An 18,242-nucleotide genomic window follows, 5' to 3' on the forward strand; every position below is an offset into this window, starting at 1 on the left:
ATAAAAGAAAAGGAAGGAAAGAAAGAAGATTCATGTTCTGAAACAGAAATACAAAGAGAATCACCATCTGTAAAAAAATATATATAAAAGTTAAACAAATAAAGAAACAAATTAATGAAAGGCAAAATGATATGCAAAATTGTGATAGTGATTCCAAATCCTTTAATGATCTTTACTTCAAACAGTTCACAATCCATAGTATCATGTTTTCTTTTTTTTTTCCTTTATTTACATTTCTTAAAACACAAAAAACATTGAAAATACAAATTACACTAAATCTTCTTCAATAGAATATACAGTATGTGTTTAGATGAAGATTGTATACACCAATATTACTTGGAAGCATTTTAGTTTCATATACATCCAATTACAAACACAATTACAGATTTTCAAGCGATATAATGATCACAACATTCAAGTCATATACACCATTGGTCTTACACAGCTTATCAAAGGCTACAACAAACCACCCCTTTGCTGCCCAAGGAGGAAGGATTAGATAACATCAGGGAGTTGGGAGGAGACTCCTCCAAACTCCTTGGTAACACTGACTCCTACATGTAATCCTAATTCCAGCCCTAAATAGATCTCTTTTCGATCATAAGATATATTACCAATGATGCATAAGACTATTGAAACACGTCCACATCAAAGAAATAATTTGCCATATATTTACCTCCCGCTCTTGTGACTTCGTTTCTAAGGGGGGGGGGGGTGTTGTGTATAAGAATCAAATATATAATTTTAATTTAACACGATCTTGCAAATTTAATGAAAATGACAAATCTTTCGCACCATCCCTCCACAAAATTAAATATAAATTGCTTTAGAAACATGGCATTAAAAAAGAAGACAAAAGCGCAATGAAAACAAAGAGCCATAACTAATACAATTATGAAGCTGCCATTCAAATTCACAATTATACTTCATTAAACATTAGACTGATTAAAACATAAAATTGACAACAGAGGCTTCTAGCTAGCACATAGCAAGCAAGCATTTACTGTTTTTAAAGACTGTAAAATTTAACTTTTCTTTATTACAATTGGCAAGGTAAAATTCTGAATTCATAACATTACACTAAGCAAACATATAAAGTACGTATCACATCCCAGTATTCCAAATCATACTTGAAAATAATAAATGTAGAGATTTTTTTTCTTTCTTTTTGGTACTGTGCTTACTTTATCAAATATATATCAGCAGTCTTAGAGTAGAGGATAATATCTAGCTGGGCATCTTTCGTGCAAAAATAAAATTTCTAAACAATATAATTTCATTTCATTTCAAACATATCAAAAGCATGCATGAATAAATGCTCCCAGGCACCATCATTCTTAGAAATTCAATTGTGATCCATTGCTCAAATTTGTATTTAATAATAATGAAAAACAAATATGAATGCTGCCCATACAGTATTGTTAATGTAATAAGAACACAATTACAAACAAGTTTAGAAATCTCAACTCATTTATATAAAACCTCTAGATTTTATATGTAGCTTACCAGGTTTGTAAAGCAGTGATTAAAAGCCAACAACTGCATCTCACTATGGATTTCTCTTAAATACAATTACTTGCATTGATGATGAGTCACATGAAAAATAGTTCATGCAGTGAAAAAAATCGTATCAGGACATCACAAATCATCAAACGATATTTAGTATACATTTCAATAACAAAGAGATACAACAGGGACTATACTGTAGCCTACATGTAGGTTTATGTTCGATGGAACATTGTTGAGAATCCACCTAAGAATTGAAAGGCCTACATGTAATTTTATTCTGCCTAGTACAATGCTATTCTGGTTGTTTACCATGATTAAATGGATCATACTGACTTAAAGACAACCACCAGAAGATGCAGTATATTCATTTCTATTTACAATACTATCATAAGCATAAATCACAAAACTTATTGTGCAGCAATCGTTGACGACAACAACCTTGTAGTGCAGTATACAGGTGATACAACAAATAAACTACAGTGAACAGGTATGTGTACCTTTATAAAGTTGATGACAAGCATTATTTAGAATTGTGAAAATATGGTGAATGTGGAAAATTGAGATGGGATTGAGGAATTACAAATAAAAGTCATGTTGATAAATTTTAGTTTGATGATGTACATTGTAAAAGAGAAAAGATTAATTGTAAGGTAATATTCCTTGAGAGTAATTAACCCATCCCCCTCCCAAAAGGGAAGATGAATTCTACTAATACATCTGACATCAACATGAATGGGGGATTGGCAAGGAGTTTAAACACAAAAGTACACCAATAATTAACACAAATAATGAAAAATTAGAAACATTTTGACAGGTGTCCTGAACAAAGGGGGAAATTACCAATAAGCATGCGCCTATCCTCCTTTAATAAACCATGATTCATCGTTCTATTAATAAGTCGGCACCCCTCCCCCTATACAATAGCTGTATTTCATTAGGAAGACCTCTATAGTTTTATCAATCATAACACATAATACTGAGGAGTATTACTCATGAATTAAAAAATAGAACATGAATAAATCTTTAGGATATAAAGTTAAAGTAATACATGAAGTATTTTGTGCCAATGCTTTGAAGATTTACTCACTTACAAAAATAGTTTTTAATTTTATGAAAAAAAAATATTAGATACAAAATATGAATGAATTTCCCAAAATGTCATGCTATAATAAAATATACAAGCCCAATGATTGAAATGTCTAGAAAGCTTCTAGGAATATTCTAGAATGAGTGGTATAACCTTGCTCAATGCACTACCAGGATAAAAACAATTATCTAATAATTTATCGATAAATGAGCCACATTGAAGTTCATAAACAATGGCTCAGATCAACAAGGGTGGTTCAGTTCATGACATATTTAAATTTTAAAAATATCTATAAAATAATATACTTATGTAATTCCCTATGTGTACAGTTTTATGCTCAAATTTGGATTTGATTCCATGCAAAAATAAGGACAAAAAAACCATACATGTATACACCTCCTATGTAACTCCAAGCAATTAAGTTTACAACCAAACTGAAACCAAATTACAACTTCACAAGCATATGGCAGAATAAGTACAAAGACATAATTCATGACTTATGATTCATACCCTAGTTATGATGCTTATTCCACTGTGAAATATTGATCCATCTCCTTACAGCGAAGTACATGTTAATGATTGCGAGAAATATGTGCACAATGAGAACATTAATCAATGACGGTAAAGTTTACGGTTGTGTATTTGAGGCAAATCAATTTATCTACTTTGTTCTCTCTATTAAAGGTTGTAAGTTGTACACAGTATGTATATACACTAAGGGGGTGTTACAAGAAAATATTTGCGATCAACTGCAAACGTCTGTTGCCAATTTACAATTGATATATAAGATGTAACTATAGAAAATTGCTTTTTCTTGCAAGCAAACCAGCAATCAAGTGCAAATTTGCAATCAATTGCCAGACTTATGATTGATATTTTGACTCCAAATTGACTTGCAAAATTCCTTGCAACATTCCAATAAACATAGCTCATGTCTGCAACGTGTTTCAGGCACTTTTTAACTATATATTATCCAAAATACTTTTTTTCTCATTGATTTCACCTGCTATCGAACATGCAACAAAAATATGATCCAGGGAATAATTTACTTCACATATTTGAATAGCATTTTTGGTCATAAGAGAAAAGCTCTCAACTAAGTAATGTACAGTCCTATGTACAAATATGCTTTACAAAAGACTTTATGCAAAGCAGTCTTTCAGAAATGTGGAGCAAATTGCGATGCGATACCAGGAAAATTATTCCCTGTGATCTAATGAGTCTGTACTTGAAACCAACCACCTAACTTCCCTTTTCATATTGTTTCAATACAATCAGTTAAACTTCAAACACAGAGCTGCATCTATGCTGTACAATAAATTGGTCAGTATATGGACCTCATGTCTCCATAACCGATTAAAGCCTTGGATGCCAGGGCCTGTCATACAAAGTGTTGCGATTGGTCCAATCAATCTCAAATGTATGGAAATCCATCCATACCATAATTTTTTCTTCAGGAAATTCACACAATTTCCTTAGTAAACAAAGAGAATAACACTGAATCTTCAAGAGAACTATAAATGTATGAATATACATCATATCTAGAAAATATTTTGAACAAAATTTGCATTTGAGATATTCACGTACCTGGCCGTCCATAACTGTGGTTGATTGGATCAATCGCAATTCTTTGTAAGACGGGGCCCTGAAGGATCTTTGCCATTTACAGTCTGAGTAATGTTAGTCACACCAATGGAAACCAACTCTAAATCGACAAATGGGTACGTCACTGAAAATAAACTAATAGAGTATCTTTGGTCAGCCTAGAGTCTGTAAATAATGCAGATGTGCCTGTGGTATCAAAAGTATTATAATGACCGACTGAAAGAGGGAAGATTTCACAAATAGTAACCATCTCTCTCAAGCACCTGTTTCTTTACTAACAGTTTTGATAACAAAGCATGAGATTTTACCTAGACTGTACATTTCATTGAAGAAACTGCCAGAAATCTTTCTGATGAAATTATAAATGGTGGTTTTGAGTGACACTTTCTCCAAATGTTCATCTCTATAGATTATCCTCTCCAAAAAAAAAAGAGCTCTATTTCTGAATTATTACAGAAGTGGCAACATCATTTTGCCTGGAAATAGTTTTTAACAGGAATTATGAAACTATTTTCAGGCCTTGTATGGATGTCATAATTGCCATATATTTATAAAATACAGATTTTTCATAGATGACCTCATTGAAAAAATAATAATTCTGAGATACAAGGGTTTAATAGCCAACATAAGATATACAGCATAATGCTCATTAAGAATCTGCAGATGCAGATTACTGATTACAAAATATACATGTATTTATCGGTTTTAACCATTGAAAAATACACGTTGGCTTGCAGTGAATTAGCTTTGTCTGTGTCATAGAACAAAGGTCATACCATGGATGTATTTTAAACCACCCTGGTCACACCATGTGGACAACAATGTCTTCTATAGCATAGATAATTGAACAAGCTTAGTCAATATTCATAATCTACTGTACCAGGGTATGAGTTGATCATGAGTGGTTTTAAACATAAGCCAACATAGAATACATATGTACATGAGTAGACATTACAAACATTTATTTCTGAATGGTACAAGCTCAATGTTCTTTTGCAGTACAAAATACAGTATATTTTCACATAATGTAATCTTATATTCATTTCAACTTTTATACAACACTGTTCACATCAATTTCTTTCTTTAAAAAAAAAGTTGAGTCAATACCTGACCGTCCAATAAAGAATAAGCCATATATTCATTTGAAAATCCAGGGGGGTGTTTCACAAAGATTTAAGCATATAAAAGGGATGACCGCGTTGGTCAGATCATGCAAAGAAGATGCGCACTACTGCGTATAGATCAATAAGATTGCGCATTGCATATCATGTATGCATCGGCATTTAAGTGCGACTCTTAAGTCATACTTAAATCTATGTGAAACATCCCCTGTGTCTTGTATAAAAAATAGACTGAAGACAGATTGGATATGACAGCCACGTGCATGCCATAAAGCAAGCTAAGCTGATTCTCTTTTTAATGATATCTCAAAATCATAAAACAAACAAGCAACTACTCGTTTTCTTCATCATTTGTGAATATCATGAGAAAAAATGTCCAAGTTCACGATCAATAAAGCAGTGGGGAAAAAAGCCATCGAGGAAATGGGGAGGACGTGAAAGTTGTACAACTTCGGCACTCTTTGATTTGAAGATTATGAAGAACAATAGCAGGTGAATTACTTGAATCCAAACAGATGAGAATGTTAATTGTCCTTTTTATCTGATTCTTCCTCATCAGAATAGTCTGTCGGCTCTTCCCCTGGCTTCAGAAGCTTTCCAATGTAGTCATACTTTTCTGTTGAAGATGAACATATATGTAATAAATCAGTATTAGAAACTGTACCAAGAAAAGGAAAATATCTATAAAGTAGGTCCTACATGTACTACAAAGAAATACAATAAACCTAAAATCAAAGTAATTATAAACATTTTTCCACCCCAAAATATTTCTAGCAATATTCCTGTGTATGTAGATAAACTTTTAATACATGAAATCAATACATGCAATTACATCATCGTGACATTATGTTCACAATGTTTGAAAATCAAAGTTATTATTGAGTGTGTGATGTGTCAAGTTCATATATCAAATTGAAATATGGATGCTGGTCCCCATAAAGCCCAGACTTTAACAATTAAGCATGGGACTCATCTTTATGATTAATCATAAATAACCAATTTAATCAAGACAAAAAATTGGTCCCATGAATCAATTGCTTTAATAGCTTCAATAGCAAAGTTACAGGGCCTACTCAATAACCTGGAAAACACATTTGGGTGATTACTCGGTCAGTCACATTACACTTTTATTGGTATCTGTCTTTTTTATTACTTGGTGCTGTCAGTTTTAGAGGGATGAGTCTTTCTGTCAAGTTTATACTGCCAATTTATCTTGACAACTTAGGCTTTAAAACAATACATACAGAATGGTTGTAGACTGTATATTGTGGACGCCATGGCGCTCCAAATATCCGTCAGTTGCATTACACAAAAAAGACATGGAAAAATGTGACTGACTGCTTTTGTATACTTCTTTCAAATCAAAACACTTTTGCCAATTCCAATACCTGCAAGACATTATTTACATATAAGTCTCAAATAAAACATTTGAATTTGGGAAGCAACTTCAAATTTCTTTTGTGGATAGAAAAACTCCGGTCAGTTGCATTACACTTTGTCTGGCACCACAAAATTGAATTTTTTTAACCTTTCCTGCAATTTATATTTGAAATTTTTTTTTAATTTGATGTAAAATGATGACCTTCAGATTATCCAACTGAAAATTTAATAAAAACAACCAATAGTTGAAATTAGGTAAAAAAGATGTCAGTGGTCCCAAGTATATATTTTTTTTGTATGGTTCGGATTCTCATATAAGAAAATGGGTACGAAAAAAAATTTGAGGCTGATTATGATCTCCCTTTGTATTCATGAACTTCCGTAAGAGTTTTTAATAGAAAATTGTGATCCAGATTTAAAATAGAGCCAACATTTTTTTTGGGAAAATGTCTGCTTTTGCTTGGAATCGCCCATTTATTTGACAGATGAATCCCTGCCGGAGTCTCTGTGCTGGAAAGTGTCACACACTTTGTTCACATAGTGGACAGTGGATAGTTCATATACTTAAATTGCACAAATGCTATTAAAAGAGTGAAGATAACTTCACACTGTGGAAAACCTTACTGTGTGAATGTTCAGTTTGTTTACATAGTGGACTACATGTATCTGAAGATGTGATTCACACTGTTTGAATGGCTCAAATTCAACAGTGTGCAGATGATTGAACATGGTGTTCAAAACATGTGAAAACATGTACTATGTTTAGGGCTTGTCACATACTTACCCATAAACTGCATCTCCCATTCTCTCACACTGTCCATCTGTTCAGAGGTGAGGTCTGTGAGATCATCAAACTCATCTTTCAACGTTTCTTTTTCCAATGAGAATGTTGCTAATGCTCTTGATGCATCGTGTCCAGCAAAAACACCATAAGGACCCTCTGTGATATGAAAACATAACAAAATTATTAATCTTTAAAAGGCAAACTGTTTTTAATGAGCACTTTTAATTTAACTGAAAAATCCTTGAAAAGCAAAAGCTAGCTTTAAGAAGATCTAAGGATAAAAAATAATGGTATTGCATTAAAGTACAATGAGACCAGAGCATTTACTTGTAGATTTAAAGAAAATTAAGTATGAAACAATAATGGACGTTCTCAATTGAATTTTTATATTTTTTCTATTACTGGTAATGTTCACTCCAGGCTGAAAATAATTATTCCTAAAGAAATTGAATAAAATTCACTAAGCAAAAATGCTGAAAATTTCATTGAAATCTGAAAACAAAGAACAAAGTTATAAATATTTTGCGAAAACAGCTACATGTACGGTATCTAATGCACTGTCATGAATATTCATTGGTAGGCTGATGTCAAGTCCCAACTTTCCTTTTTTTTAATGATATTACATGAAATCACTGATATTTTCAGAGAGGTGTGTATGATATGTCTCCCTTATAACAAAATCAGTTGAAGAAATGAACATCTTATGCATTAAACCAGTTGTCAAATCCATTTTTTTTTTCATTTTCGGTGGACAAAATTTCAATAAATGTAATTTCATATAATAAAATATAAAAGAATAAGTGGGGATATGACATCATCAGATTGTTCATATATTCAGGAAGACTTGCAACTGTTTCTTCAACAATAATGCAAAGCTTTAAAATTTCATAACTATGTTATAATTCCTTGTGCAATTTTGATGAAATATTCAGTGTTTTGATTGTCTGAATTTACTCTCTGTTCAAATCACAATATTTCAGCCCGGTTTTCCCCTTTAAAAATCAATATAAAAACAGAGATATACTTCAATTGACAAACCATTTTGAAAGTAATGGTCATGTTCAACTACCTGTGAAATTAGTTTAAAATAACTTAGTCCTATCTAAAGGACACTGTGCTTTGATTCATTGAAGTGCAAAGTACACTGTACAGTTCTGTAGTATGTACATGCATGCCCCTTATCAGTATCACCATGATTATCACATGGTACGATAATACTCATTAGAATAATGCAAATTCACTCAGACTAAAAGTACACGTCTCTTTTCTCCTGTGTCAATAACCAGGGCAGACTGCGTGATACAAAAAAAAATCATCCCATTTCTATTTACAATCGAGTGCTATTCTAGTAGAATATAAAAGTGTAGTGCATGACTACACAAATTATGGGTTGATCTACAGGTAGTAGATACACAAAGCCTCAAGATTGTCAGTCAACTCCACTCCCCCCCCCAAAAAAAAAAACATTTAGGGCCTAGGTCTACTTTATGATATTAATAGCTGGTTCTTGCATATTGCTCTAATCTATTTTTTTTTTTTCAATATTTAATACCCTGGCTTGAATCTGTGCCACCAAATCAGCAAGACAGGCTAGAAATTCTTTCCCAATATCCACCTCACAACATGAAGTGCTTGCTTGCCTCCCCCCATAACAAAAATTAAAACACACAATGCATCATATAAGCCTATACATGTATGTACTTTGAATTTATTTCATTTCATTATTTTTTCTTCAATCACTTAAAAAAACCACATAGTTAAACTATCAAATTGTGCATTCCTAGACAGCATAGCCTTTTTTGTATCCATACATACACTCACAAGCAACTCACGTTCAAGAATACAGGTGAAATTCACCTTGTCCAAAACTAAAAATTACTATCAAACCTAACATACCTGTACAAGCAGGCCTACAAACAGGCCTCAATATCAGGTTTAATACAGCAAACCCACAGAACATTAAACAAAGAATGAGTACAAACATGTTATGGGTCTATTGAATGACAGCAAATACACTCACAAATAACATCACCACCACAAGTAAATCTTTATTAAATGATCTGGTGAAAATAGATCAACAAAAATGTATATGTAGCTCCCTCTTTACATATTGGTGTGAAGATACAGGATAAGTTTTCATTAAACCTTTGCTGCATGTTCATTTTGGAGGTTTACCTGACAATACAAACAAGAGCTTCAGTATTTTGTACATTTGTATTTGAAATACAGATAAGAGACCAACACTAGTTGGCTTTTCTTATTGTGACTAGAATTTAGATTATTATTCTGAGCACATCTAAGGCTTGAAATAGCCCACAATCTGGTCAATTATTTACTTTAAGTTTATCTTGACTATGTCACTATAGAGTGCATGAGAAGGATATTAAAACAAGCATTCTGTTCTCTGCAGAGATGGTACAGAAAATACCAACCAAAGTTAGTGATGAATCCTGTACAAATCATATAAACAACACTAGACACTATATGAGCTTTACATGCATGAACATTTACATACATGTGTACATGTCAGCTAATGAAAACAAGCTTTTCGAATGTAAGGTTGAAAACACATGTTCCCTTGAAAGTTGGTACTTGGTATGATTGCTTTTCACAGACAAACATTCATATTGATAATTGATACCATTATGTGCAAGGTGTCAGTAGATGTGTGTTGAAAATGAATAATATTCAGGTTTTTGCAGCTTTTTTCAACAATTAATCAGTGGATGTATTGTAGGCCTACTTATTCAAGATTTACATGCACATGTATGGAATGCACATTAAATAACACTCAATATTTTCATGTTAAGCATGTACTTCCTTTTAAACCTAAACCAAAATCTACACATGAACAATGTTATTATCAAACTATATATTGCTAAACAAATTATGAGCTTATTATCATACTGTACATTGTATAGGCCTACATGTACATATACAGTACTACACTTGTACCTCTTGAGAAATGTTCTACTTGTAGGGAATACAAGCTGTGCATGATACATTTGAATTTGCATATATGTTGGTGTTCAATGTTCATCCCAAATTCTAGACAAAGCTTGAGAATACATTTATGTTTATTTTTTATACAAAAAAACCCCCAAAACTAAACAAAAAACATGAGGGAGGGTGAAGGAGAGGTGCAGTACTGCAGTTGTTATCTATTTGGGCCACAATCCCAATATATTTTTTAAAACAAGTAGAACGCCTCTGGCAGTCTAGCCTGCATTAAGCGATTATAGCAGCAGTGCTGACTTTGTAAAAACAGCTATAGAATAATCATTTACAAAAGAAAACACTCATATGATAATAAAATACTACGTCCAACACGATCTTTGACCATGATTATGTGACCTGAGACGTGTGCAAAACATACTTAATTACCACTATGTCTATGTTTCATGAACTACAAACTTTTGAAGTTATGCTGCCAATTCAACAAATACCCCCAACATGGCCAAAGTTCATTGAGCTTAAATGACCTTTGATCTTGGTCATGTGACCTGAAAAATGAACAGGCTATTCAGGGATACGTGGTTACTCTTATTTCCAAGTTTCATGAACTAGATCCATAAACTTTTAAAGTCATGATTACAATTCCACAAATACATACATCCAACATGGTCAGTTTGTTGACCCTAGATGACCTTTGACCTTGGTCAAGTGAGCTGAAATGCGCAAAAGGCATTCAGGGATACATGGTTGTCTAAGTTTCATGAACTAGATCCATTAACTTTTTAAGTTATGATGAGAATTCCACAAATACCCCAACATGGTCAAAGTTTGTTGACCCCAAGTGACCTTTGAACTTGGTCATGTGTCCTGAAACTCAGGCAGGATGTTCAGTAATACTTGTTCACGCTTATGTCCTACACTTATGTCCAAGTTTCATGAACTAGGTCCATACACTTTCTAACTTATGACGACATTTCAAAAACTTAAAATTGATTAAAGATTTCAATGTTAACGCCGCCGCCGTCAGTAAAGTGGCGCCTATAGTCTCACTCTTTTCAGAACATGGGAAATGCATGTACATGGTACTTGTTTATGGTGCTTTTCGAAACCCCATGGTCACGCATGGTATCCACTCATCAATAGCACTGCCCCCCCCCCCCCCCCCCGGGGAACAGTAAATCATATTAGCTGGTTCAGCCAGGATTTAGGAATGTGCATCAAAACAGATTTACATGTCAGATCATGCCAATAAGCCTAAATATGGATCAAATAGGATTAAGCTGGATTGTCAGCCTACATGTGTAATAATGTACATAAGATAAAGTACATAACATTAAATTTCCATGCTGGTAAACTACTGATGAAAAGTTCATGTATACATCACATACAAAGTCAAGTAAACTCTGAAGTGCATTGTTGAACTCTATGATGCCTACATGTAGCCTATGTCAAAGGATTTTCTGACAATCTGATAAATGTCTTGTCTATATTATTATTACACTGACAATACATTGCCTCTAATGTGGACCGCAGACTTACAAATGCTTAGATGCAGTGAAAAGCAGAATTGAAAAATACCAAGGTCGGGAAAAGGGGGTCCAATTTCAATGAAATTTTCCAATTGCAAAGCCAAAGCCCTATATTTCACCGCTTTATTTTCATTTGGTCCAATGCCAATTCTCCCAAAATTTGCCAACTCATCTACTATTTGGTCTACCATCAATTACCAATATCCACATGGTGTATTTGCCATTTCGTCCACTCACCATTTCGTCTAATAACCAGTTGGTCCAATGGCCATCTAGTCCATATACCATTTGGTCTAATTAGACAAAATGTTAATTGGGCAAAATGAATAAAATTAAAACGAATATTAGACCAACTGGTTATGAGACGAACTGGTCATAGACAAACTGGTGATTAGATGAAATGATGATTGGACCTTATGGTTATTGGACAAAATATTGATGGATGGAATGGCAATAGACTAAATGAAGGTAGACCATGTGGTGAGTGGAGGAGTTGGTAATTTACCATTTCACCCTCTCATGTTTAATTTTGCACATGATTCTTGCGGCATTTAATAATCCGGGCAGGAAAACATGAGGGCCACAGAGTACTATGCGACTGAAGGATGGATGCATCATGTGCATGGCCTCTAAAATAATCTAGATGTAATCTAGCAATATTTAAATTTACAACTTATTATTAAAGTATAATCTAGGTACTTACTCTTACAGATGCAAATTATTTTTCATGAGTAACTTGGGAAAAATTTTTGTATTCACCAGAGCGCTCAAAAACTTGATTTTTGGGCATATTTTTGTGTATGCCCTCTATTGATGGAAAATAATATGGCAAGAAAATTTTCATTTTTCAATCTCTATTTTTAATTTTTAAAATTAATCAAAAGAATCAAATTTACTTAAGAGCCAAGTTATATGATGATTAGCTGTAATGGAATCTGACAGTGTCAAACAATAAAACATTTGTCCCAAAGAAAAAGAGAAAAAAAGAAAAACATTGCCAACCTTATTTTGCCACATATGGAGTACTAACAGAGAACAAGGTTAGATCTGTATCATAACCTTGTTCAATGAATGAGTGGAACCAGTCTTTGAATCTCAATAAGAATGTGCATGTAGCCTAGGCCTAGATTACAGTTTTAAACAGTAATTGGTGAGTGGAGCCAAAGGAGTTCAGCGGAACAACGAATATAACAGAGACCAAAGATTTTGGTCTAGTAGTATGATGGGGGGACCTAAAGCTACGCACTTTGTTTACAAATGATAAAAACTATGCCAATTTTAATATTTGAACAAATGATCTTTCACTAATTTGTGGCAAACATTCCAAAGATCATTAACCAAGAAGAAAATATCACAAAACTCACTGATACGAAAATCCCGCCGTGTTTTCTGAACACCTCTTGATTTCGCCGCCCGATGTAGGGGTCCTAAAGGAGTAAAGCTACGCACTCGATTTATCATGCAAAAAAATAGTATTTCCTGTGCATCAATTTCTAAAATATTTTCCCATTATTATAGGATAATATGAAATTAAAGCAAATATAACTCCAAAATTCCTAACAGTTGTGGGTTTCTGTGTATTTAGAGATTTAGTGTAGCCTCTGAAGAAAAAATTGAATAGGAATCGTTCGTCACTCTGCAGTCACAATTCCACACACAGAGTGCGCATTTGCCATTAAAAACTGCATGCACGATGAGTGGTGCGTAGCTTTAGGACCCCATACCATACATGTAGTACGTAACGTGCCCTATCTTGAAAAAGACATCCTTTTTACATGATTTTTCGGTCGCACATGGTATCCACTCGTTAATGCAAGTGCCACCCCCCCCCCCGGTACTTTTTTGGGCTTTTTTTCTAGATCCAGACCAGGCCCTAGATCATGTAGTAAATTAGTATCATGCCTATTAATTTTGTTATCACACCCATTTCTAGACCAAATATGTTTATGTACTAAGTTTAGATCAACCAGGGAAGTGAAACTGAAAGTTGCTCGACAGCCGAAGTCACTCTCACTGTTTTGCCCCCTTTTAAGTTTATTTTTTCCTGTTTTGGTGCATTTCAGGCCAAAATGGATTAATAATCTTTATTTTGCTTGGTACAGTTTTTTTTAAATATTTTTATGAAATAAAGACAAAAATTGATGAGCCCCGTGGGGGGATTTCGCATTGTTATTTTTGTTAACCCCTAATGGTGGCTGCACGATAGCGAGCCATCTGTGTACGAGGAGAAAAAAATAAAATAAAAATGTTTAAAAAAAGCTCCTCGAAACAGACAGCTGCCTGCTGCTGTCTAACCCATTTTATACGAACCTGGGCCATAAAACTTTCTCCCTCTTGAGACATCAAAAACTTTTCCATTCACAGCAACCAAGATGCGCCCTTCATTTTTTATGCCATCGTATTCTGTTAGTTCTGACACCTTGAAATCTCTCCTCTTCATCTTCGGCAGGCTGGGCGGCTGTGGAGGCTCCGGTGGTGTTCTGTTACCTCGGACGATCTTATAAAGCAAATAGCCACATACCGACAAGAGCCCAAGGTTGATTGGATTCAGAAAGAGTTCACGCATCAGCTCTTCAAGCGCCATGTTCAGTCTTTAATTTGTAGATCTTTGGCTAATCCTGATAATTGCTAAATTGTATAAGCTGCTGCTACCTGTCTTGGGCAATCTGCATGCTTAACACCGCTTAATTTACCATAGACTCACACATGCAGCTCGCAGCGTGTACTGTACTATGCTGCATACATATATACCGTTTATATGCATAATGATTCGGCGTCTGCTAGAATCCGTTTACACGTAAACATACGGTACCGGTACGTACGTGGCCGGCCTCGGAGGATCGTACGATTTGTATGGTCTTTATGCGATATACGTTACAAACCAAACTGATACAGCGCGCGCGGAACAAATTACGAGATTTTTATTTCAGCAGTACTTTGGGGATGCGGCAGGCCTAGGGCCCTCGCAGCCAGTACCGATCCTCTACAGCAGTGCTTCTCAACCTTTTTTTCCTCGAGGGCCACTTTGACTCGATTTTTTCGAGGCCCACCTACCCATGTGACTTCTCGATCGACTCAAAGATTGTCTCGACAACTATAAGGAGCATATTAGTGCATAACTTTATGATCTTCTGCTGCAGTGGCGTAATAAGCCAAAACAAAATTGAGGGGGCTTGATATGGCGTATTGCGTACAATTGATAAAATGTTGCGAGAGAGCATGGCGAGCAAGCAAACATTTCGACATTTTTATTACAAAAATCTAAGTTTGTGATAGATTTTTGACACAATATTAAAAAAAAAAAACATATTATTTCACCCTCATGATACTCATCCCTTTTTCTTTTCTTTCCTTTTCTCTTTTTTTACTGGTCATATAGGAAATATCTGGGGCCAAGAGCCCCCCCCCCCCCTATCTGTAAGCAAGTGTTCTGCTGTGAATTAAATCCAGCCTTTTTCCTCTCGAAACACTCTTTTGGCTTTCCTGCGCACACTCTTCGGATGTTTTATGTTTGCATGGTAATAGATGTCTCTGAACTCTGACGATTTAAGCGCCTTGATAACTTCAGCACATTCGACACACATTGCTTTTGGTTTTGCATCACTGCGCGCAGTTATGATAAATCCTATTCAGGGTCATATTTTCTTATATAGTTACCTCCTTGGACTTTTCAACAGTAGATTTGTTTCCTCCCTCACCATTTCGCTTTAAAACACGGTCCATTTTGATGAAATTATGTTTCGTGAAATTTGAACATAAAGCTCTTATTAAGCACATTCGAAGCAATCAGTTTGAGAAATAAATGCATTTGCAAAGGTCCGGTGAATGTGCGATAATTCCCCGGGATAATTCACTACATATGCAAATGAGGCCTGAGGATAATATCAAAGTAAGATCGAAACCATCATACAATGTGTATGTATATCACAACGCAGGGGCCGCGGAACCGGGGGGGGGGGGCTGGGGGGCTTCAGCCCCCCCCCCCCCCCACTTTTTTCCAAAACCGTGTACAAAAACGTAAAAATGACCATATGATTGTGATTTTTAGCATGGTCAGCCCCCCCCCCACTTTTGGCTCAGCCCCCCACTTTGAAAACCGTTCCGCGGCCCCTGACCATGCAGGCTACCTTTAGGCGTGCCTTTGGCTTTGTTTGACCCACGGAGCCCGATCAAACATACCATTTTCGGACATTAAATAGAACATGTTAATATACTATAATTTTCCCCCTATTTTTTCTTCACTGGAGCTTCTCGCGGCCCACCTGGGAGAGCTTTGCGCGCGGCCCACCGGTTGAGAAGCGCTGCTCTACAACGCCGGCGCTAACATCAAACTGTTTTACGAGCGCGAAGCGCGAGCTGAAATTCCTGATATAATAGGCCTACTGACCTGATAGTGGGACATTCCGAGCACAATTTATAATTGTAAACAAGATTAAAATGTGTGTGATGTCTCATCAAACAAATTATACATGCGGGAGCTGATTATATTAATTCACTTGAAAATTTATGGGTAAAGTAACAAATGCACTGCAAATTGTAAGACCCGGTGGCCAGGGATAGCAAAAATGACAATGGTTACTATAAAATGTTCTCCCATCACCGGTATATGCTTTACCAACATATAATCTTTAATACAAATAGGGCCTTTATTCAAATGTCATCAAAACACTAGATATACAGGTGTTCATAAAAAGAAACATACATTTAAGTAATGGAAGCAAGGAGGAGCATGTGAGAACGGTGTGAAACAAATTAAAACAAACTAAGAGGTATTTAAAAGGCATGATTATAATCATAGTTCTCTGCAATCTGTATTACAATGTGTACATGCGAGAAATAGAGTTGCGTCGCAAAAGGAAATCAGAAAGTTAAGTGTGTCATCAATTGTATATATTATTTGCAAACACAATGTTATTTGTCCAACAGAAAACAATTTGTTGAAATATATAAATGCAAATCACAGCTTTAGATTATCTCATTTGGGTTCCTTGCCCATACGAATCATGTATTAGTTTCATCAGGCAGTTTCATGATATTTACGCATTTCAAATTCTAGTGCGTATAAAAAAAAACGGGACAGATTTGAAAAGTCTATAAAATTTTAGTTTCAAATAATGATGTCTATATTTTGGTGTTAATAGATGCTCTAAGGTCTTATCTTTGAAATGCAATTTAAAAAAATAAATTTTATTCATGCTTGACCGAACACGGGACGTTTTTGTTGGGGGTTCAAAAAGAGGCTTGCGCCAGAATTGCAGAATATGTGTAATACAATGATCAGACTTCTTGCTAATCAGGAGACTTCCTCTTGACCTTTTCATTATCTGTGCCACAATTTTCGAATTATGTTGTCAAATTTCATTTACAAAGTTATTTATTTAATTGAATTATTTTGTTTTTTCATTTAAACTTCTCTTACCTTTTAATTTTCCTTCATAAGTAACTGAGAAAAGAAGATTTTTTTTTGTTAACCCAAGCAAGAAGATTTGAATTATTAATTGGGAAAACTTGTGATTATTCAAATCATTTTATTATGTGAAACAAATTATGTTATGTACCTTTAAAAGACATGAATCTATTTTTCAATGGGTCATTAATTCGTTGACCAAGTTTAATTGCTTGACAGGAAACACAGGAAGGGATTCATGTCTTTCAATGACAATGGTGTATTGAGTCAATTTTGAAGGAGCTAGATATGGCAGATCGGGTAAAATGTATTAAAAAGTTGTGAGCGAGCGAAGTGAGCACGCAAATATTCCCAATTTTTTTAATTACAATATCAAATTTTGTGATAGATTTTGACATAATATTCAGCAAATAATATCATATTTTACTTTCTATCTTTCCTTTTATTTCCTGTCCACTTTTTTTCTTGGTCATGATTTTTTTTAATTGAGGGGGGGGGGGGGAGCAACCCCCGAGCGCCCGCCCATCTGTGTGGCTTTGTTCAAAAGGCACCATAACCTTTGTAGCACATAATGAAAGGATTTGAATAAAAAATCCATGCTCTCCCATAATTCGGTTGAAAAAAATAATTTTAGCTTGAAGAAGGAATATTCAAAGCTAACAGAGAGCATATTAAAAAGAAATAACAGAATAATTCAATCAAATAAATAGATCTGAAAATGAATTTTGACCGCATGATTTGAAAATTATGGCAAAGATAATGAAAAGTTTAAGAGGAAGTCTGCTAATTAGCAAGAAGTCCGATCATCATATTACTCATATTCTGCAATTCTGGCGCAAGCCTCTTTTTGAACCCCCAACAAAAA

The 18,242-nt window shown here is 34.6% G+C and overlaps 1 protein-coding gene across 1 annotated transcript; it reads right to left on the minus strand.

Moving 5' to 3' along the window:
• Positions 1-139: 139 nt before the first annotated feature.
• On the minus strand, positions 140-14,917 carry LOC129260838 (membrane-associated progesterone receptor component 1-like). The gene is made up of 3 exons (XM_054898828.2): positions 14,281-14,917; positions 7,487-7,642; positions 140-5,938 (listed from the first exon to the last, which is right to left on the minus strand). The coding sequence occupies exons 1-3, from the start codon at positions 14,552-14,554 to the stop codon at positions 5,847-5,849; spliced, it is 522 nt and encodes a 173-aa protein (XP_054754803.1). The 5' UTR covers positions 14,555-14,917; the 3' UTR covers positions 140-5,846.
• Between the last annotated feature and the right edge of the window lie 3,325 nt (positions 14,918-18,242).

This window comes from Lytechinus pictus, unplaced genomic scaffold (assembly GCF_037042905.1).
Source record: "Lytechinus pictus isolate F3 Inbred unplaced genomic scaffold, Lp3.0 scaffold_19, whole genome shotgun sequence".
Classification (NCBI taxonomy): domain Eukaryota; kingdom Metazoa; phylum Echinodermata; class Echinoidea; order Temnopleuroida; family Toxopneustidae; genus Lytechinus; species Lytechinus pictus.

Coding starts and splice junctions, on each gene's coding strand:
- LOC129260838 (XM_054898828.2), bottom strand. CDS start 14,554: ATGGCGCTTGAAGAGCTGATGCGTGAACTCTTTCTGAATCCAATCAAC. Junction 7,643..14,280: donor GAGAAAGTTTTATGGCCCAG/GTTCGTATAAAA, acceptor TTCATATCACAG/AGGGTCCTTATGGTGTTTTT. Junction 5,939..7,486: donor ATGGGAGATGCAGTTTATGG/GTAAGTATGTGA, acceptor CATCTTCAACAG/AAAAGTATGACTACATTGGA.